Consider the following 6,154-nt stretch of genomic DNA (forward strand, 5'->3'; position numbering starts at 1 on the left):
TGTGAGACTAAAAAGCCCTGACTCAGAGGTCTAGAAGAGACTTGCTTCATTGTTGTGTGCTGTTGTCTTAGTATTTAAATGATTGCTCACTTGCTACTTGCCATTGTTTATTTTAAGCTGTACTTAGAAATAACCAAATGACAAATAAGCAAAATAGGCCCCTTTTTTTGCTAATAGTGTATGTCACTATGGCCAAGTTTCACAGCCTTAGTTCAATAAGGACATTTAAGTTTACTAGCTTTTATAAACATGCCTTTGAGAAAAAACAATTACGTGCATCTTGAGACAATGGCACTGACATTTCAAGATAAGTTGCTTTCTGTTAAAACTGCTAAAACATGTATTTTAGTCTGGGACTAGGCTTAAGTCTTGTTTGTGAAACCGGGAGTTTATATGTTAATCTTAGTGCCCCAATGAACACAATAAACCACACTATCAGAATACTGTACATTAAATCAAATAAAATCAGACAATAAGTTAAAATAACTAAACTGATTTATTGAGGATTAACTCCAGTTGAAGCTGAGAACATAATGACATTTGCACTCATTTTTATTGCAGAGTAGGTGCTATAATTGTTTGTTTGTCCATTTCCTGTTTTTGTTTTTTAAGAAAACAGATGCGCAGTCACAGAAAAAACATGTTGAGGGAACCATGCATCAAAACAAACCCAGTCTCATTATAACAGAACATCCCAGGTCCTTTGAGGGACAGGACGTCCTTTGTTGTGTCCTGTCGGAATTCAGAGCCTCATGATTGTGCAAGTGCCTTCACGGTTCAGTTGTAACCGTTTTCAAAACTACCGATTTTACTTCAACATTAGCCGCCTCAAAGAAACCTAAACTACTAAGAAATAAGGTCAGAAGAGTCCTCTCGGCCAGGTGTGATTGGTGGACTGTGTGTCTGTTTTAGGTGTAATGCACAGTGAGAGTCTTCATTTAGCAGCAATAGTGAGTTCTGATCTCAGAAAGGCATCATTCTGGAGTTATGTCAGGTGATCTGTCTCACATGGTCATTTTGGTGCTTCTTTTCACCCAAACATGTCCTGGGATGCATAGGTTATGTAGAGGAAGCCATCAGGGTCTCTGAACTGTGAATAAACTTCTCCCATGCAGGTTGACAAACAGGACATGTTCTTTCCTGAGATCAGTAGGTACAGAGCTTGAGATGTCTCTAGCACTATTTTACTTCTGTAAGAGAAAGAGCAAGACATGAATTGGCGCTAATGAGTGAAAATAATTGCTTGAAAGTGCCTGAAACTTCAGGCGGTGCCTCATCCAATGACCTATGTAATGTTCAGGGCAAAACATGTCTGATTCACTGTTCACATAACACATATTCAACACTGACTTAGGAAAACAAGCAATGGCTCATTCTCTGCTGCATAAATGGACACATGAAAAGACCAAAATTGCATCTACTTTAATAATTGAGAAAGAAAGCCTACCTGAGGAGACTGAGGAACTGTCCTAACGTCAGCTCATTTGGGACAAGAAATTTGGTTTTGTCCAGTAGGGGAAGCTTTTTCTCCCGAAGGTATCGCTCCACAATTACCTAAAATACAAAACATTAAGGTTAAAAATAGACAGCGTTTCATTTTTGTTTGAAAATTTGATATTCAAAAATGCATCTCACCGGTAATTTGTTGGGAAACTTTGATCGAATAGTGCAGACTTCATCTTTTCTTGTTGCTGCAATAGAAGAACATTTTTTTTCCTTCTGATCATTGAAAATCACTTTATCTAAAATAAAAAAAGACTATAAAACATGAACAAATAAGAAAAGTAAAAAAAGCTATGAGTTAGAGGCCTAAATAGTAACTTAAAGGTATCATAAAGGTAGAAAAGGTTTTTTTTTTTTTTTTTTTACAACTGATATTTAAGCTATTTGAAATAACCTAAACTATTCTCACAAATGTAAAACAAGAAAGAGAAGTTCATAAAGTGCAAAAAAGTTGTTGTGAAGTCATGACCTACCCAGGCACTTCCTTTGCTTGAAAGGCATCATTTCCATGGATTTCTCGTAGGGAGGCATTGTGTGATGGTGCGGTGGGTGGAGGCTGCGCCCACGGTTGTCTCAAATGCCTCCTTTTAGTACGCGTGGCTCGGGCTTTATATGGGCGTGTGTGTGCGCGCGCGCGTGTATAGGCGGGGGACAGTCCTGAAGTGTGAAAAGATGAGAAGTGCTTGGGCGTAATTAAAGACCTTGCGAATTGGGATTTTAGCCGTTACATAAGCGCTTCAAAACCTCTCCACAGCCTCTCCCGTCATCGCGCTGGATCAATAATGAACTCGTCGCCGTAAATGAGCACAACATTCACAGGTTATTTAAAGTTCAGCTCCGCGTTTTTTCTAATGTGTACCATGACAGCGTAATTAGGATTCACGGCAACAGCTTTGTAATAGTTTGTGTAACACCACAGTGAACAACAGACGTGACAGTGTGACTGGTTGAGAGTTCGTTTTGAAAAGGCTATTATTTAGGCTATAGCTGAAAAACAGATGAGATAACAGATTTGTTGTCTAAGTATTAGCCTACCTTTTTTATAGCCTACATTACATTAAATAGCCTACATTTATGTAGCCTGCAGAAATGAAGTTAATGTAACATGTAAAATGTGACAACAAAGGCTACCAAAACATATTTGGCCTCCAAATATTGCAATTCATAATTTGTAGATGGCTACATAAAATTTTAAAGGGAACTGCCATTGGATGGCACAAAAACTTGCCTCAGGACTTTCCAAAACATCCAACCCGATCTCATTGAAATTCTTACATAGTTTACGAGGTGGGCGGCTAATTCGACCTCATTCGTACAAATCCATACGTTTTTAGCTAAATCGTATTTTGACAAATTCGTCAACAACCGCTTTTCAAAATGCACGTGGATATTTGTCGGACGGCGATTACAGAGCAGCAAAGTTGATCCTGCACTCATTTGTTCTAATATTTGCTGTTTTAAAAAAATATTAGATTTAAGTAGGCTAGCAAATAGGCCTACAAATTGCTAAAATGATTGTATATATTTTGAAAAGGTCTTATGTTTGTCAGTTTTGTTCAAGGTAATTTAAGCAAAAGTTTCTCATTAATGGAAGAATATGGAAAAGTAGGCTATGGTATTTCGGGTAAAAGCATTATTAAAAACATTATGTTAGTGAAAGTATTTCTATCAATACTGTGTGCCTTTTGCCCCATGCGGGTGAGCCTTTTACCCCATGTGTGGGGTCTTGTGACCTCATACATTTGATTTATTTTCACACAAAATCTGTTGCTCCATAAATTTTCAATACCAATATATATATATTTTTTCTGTAGGCCTAAATCATACACTAGGCTAGTAGTGAAAAGCACATTTTTCTTTAGCCCAGTTGTACCCTAATGTTAGTAGGCTATATGCTTTTTACATACATTTTTTAAAAATAAAATACATTTTTATACCCTGATTTTAGACCTATGCAGGACGTGCTGTTAGGCCCTACATTTAGCTCTCTCGAAAACGTTTAGCACATTTTTACTATTACAGCTCTCAAGGTTAACTAATTGTGAAAAAGTGTTTATTAGGCCTAGCATTATATCGAGATCCTGGCATAAAAGTGATGAACATTGTAGCCGATTAGCCACAGACACATGAGCGTGTGCATCAACGCAGAGATCTGGTCATTCCAACTCGATTTCTTGAACTGAGATTCACATTGTTGAAAATAAATAAAATACCCACATTCCTAGCATTAGGATATTTTGAAAGGCAGTTAGGTCCATCTTGTATTGCTCTTTTCTCCGTCATCTCACTAACACGCCAATGGGCAGGGCCAAAGTTGCAATGTAGGCATTGATTTTCTTATGCAGAGGCGGTCTTGCAAGGCACATACACAACGAGTTGTTCGCTAGGCTTGGTTAACAATAAAAGCTTTTTTTGGACTAACAATAAAGTTTTCAGTTCTGAAACTTATAGGATATTCTTAGCATGATGATATTATGAGTATGTCAAAAGCTCAAGAATTTTTTTATTTCTCAGTTCATGACCCATGTGTGACATAAAGGGATAAATACATTTTATTTGTATTGAGGCCTAGTTCACCAAAAATGAAAATCTGTTAACGTTTGCCTCATATCATTTAGAAAATGTATGGCTTTCTTCTACTAATAACTGAAGAATGGGGGAAACATAACTGAAGTCTATTGACATCTATTGTGTATCTGTGATTGTGTTAACAAATGTGTAATTTGAGCTGTTGAATGTTTTTATTTTATTTTTAATGTTGTAGATTTATGTATAGCAAACAAGAATCAATCAAATTATGGACAGTATTTGAAGACAGGTCTTTTTAATGATTTTCGTTTTTTCTTCAAGGTAATGAAAGCAACAGTTTTTCAATGACTGAAGAATATGTAAAAGTTTGATATTTGGGGTTAAAGACTGCCCTGCTGTTGGGGCATATACAGTACAGGCCAAAAGTTTGGACACATTACTATTTGTAATGTTTTTACAAAGAAGTTTCTTCTGCTCATCAGGCCTGCATTTATTTGATCAAAAATACAGAAAAAAGTAATATTGTAATATATTACTACAATTTAAAATAATTGTTTTTCAATTATTATACTTTAAATGATCATTTATTTATGTGATGCAAAGCTGAATTTTCAGGATCATTCCTCCAGTCTTCAGTGTCACATGATCCTTCAGAAATCATTCTAATATGATGATTCATTTTCAAAGTTGGAAACAGTTCTGCTGCTTAATATTTTTTCATAACCTGTGATACTTTAAAAAAAAAATAATACTTTGATGAATAAAAAGTTTTAAAAAATCAACAACAAAAAAAGATAAAAAAAAGCAATTGTTTTAAAAATAGAAATATTTTGTAACAATATACGCTACTGGTCAGTAGTTTGAGGTCAGTCATTTTTTTTCTTTCTTTTTTTTAAAAATAAATCAATAATTTTATTCAGCAAGGATGTGTTAAATTGATAAAAATTGATAGTAAAGGAGATTTATATTATTTGAAAATGTTTTTATTTTGAATAAATGCAGTTCTTTTGAACCTTTTATTCATCAAATTAGGCAGCAGAACTGTTTCCAACACTCATAATAAATCAGAATATTAGAATGATTTCTGAAGGATCATGTGATAGACTGGATGTCACATGTGACACCGAAGACTGGAGTATTCTGAAAATTCAGCTTTGCATCTCAGAAATAAATGATAATTTAAAGTATAATAAATTGAAAACCAAATATTTTAAATTGTAACAAAATAAAAATAAAAAAATCTTTATTTTTTTTATCAAATAAATGCAGGCTTGATGAGCAGAAGAAACTTTTTTCAAAAATATTACAAATATTAATGTATAGTAATGTGTCCAAACTTTTGGCCTGTACTGTAGGATATATATATATATATATATATATATATATATATATATATATATATATATATATAATATATAAAAATATATATTTTATATTATAAAATTATATATATATATATATATATATATATATATATATATATATATATATATATATATATATATATATATATATATATATATATATATATATATAAAATATTCAATTATGGGACCTTGTTTAATTCTTTCAGAATCTTTATTATTTTTATTTTTTATAATTTTGTTTCTTTAGCCTGTAATGTGAGATGACTGAAGCCTCAATATGGGTCAATATGGTGTTACAGGCTTCATAACTGTATTGCAACAGAGTCCAACCGCCTCAAGAGTTTAGAACAAAGGCCACTTTTTCTTTTTACTTACCCTAAGGCCCATCCTCACCATGCCCCCTTTCTCAATGAGGTCAGGGAGATACTAAAATTGTAGTTATTGTGCCTGCATGAAACAACACAGTCAAGATAACAATAGAATGTGACACATTATGGGGGTTAAACAAAATACTTTAAAAACACCTTTAAGTAAATCTAGGAGAAAAAAAGAGGAATAGAAGAGAAAATGGAAGAAATATTAGATTGAACAAGAGTTCATGATATCAGCAGGAAGTTGGAATGGTGAGCTACCAAAGAAAACTTGTAAAGACGCAGGTTAGATAGGCAGATACTGTCACCTGCTGGTTAGTCTTGGTTGTTTGTTTCTACAATGGAGGCTATCGTCGCATAGCAGCCGACACAGGAGGAACTGCT

At 34.0% G+C, this 6,154-nt stretch overlaps 1 protein-coding gene across 1 annotated transcript; it reads right to left on the minus strand.

Moving 5' to 3' along the window:
* Positions 1–469: 469 nt before the first annotated feature.
* map1lc3cl (microtubule-associated protein 1 light chain 3 gamma, like) lies at positions 470–2,396 on the minus strand. The gene is made up of 4 exons (XM_067457293.1): positions 1,977–2,396; positions 1,636–1,691; positions 1,448–1,554; positions 470–1,190 (listed from the first exon to the last, which is right to left on the minus strand). The coding sequence occupies exons 1-4, from the start codon at positions 2,032–2,034 to the stop codon at positions 1,031–1,033; spliced, it is 381 nt and encodes a 126-aa protein (XP_067313394.1). The 5' UTR covers positions 2,035–2,396; the 3' UTR covers positions 470–1,030.
* Between the last annotated feature and the right edge of the window lie 3,758 nt (positions 2,397–6,154).

Source organism: Pseudorasbora parva, chromosome 11 (assembly GCF_024679245.1).
Source record: "Pseudorasbora parva isolate DD20220531a chromosome 11, ASM2467924v1, whole genome shotgun sequence".
Lineage (NCBI taxonomy): Eukaryota > Metazoa > Chordata > Actinopteri > Cypriniformes > Gobionidae > Pseudorasbora > Pseudorasbora parva.

Bases quoted from the DNA above. Each gene is read 5' to 3' on its own strand.
- map1lc3cl (XM_067457293.1), bottom strand. From the start codon at position 2,034: ATGCCTCCCTACGAGAAATCCATGGAAATGATGCCTTTCAAGCAAAGG. The intron at 1,555-1,635 runs GTGAGATGCATT...TTTGTATTTTAG, and splicing joins AGTTTCCCAACAAATTACCG to GTAATTGTGGAGCGATACCT. The intron at 1,191-1,447 runs GTAGGCTTTCTT...TTTCTCTTACAG, and splicing joins CAGTTCCTCAGTCTCCTCAG to AAGTAAAATAGTGCTAGAGA.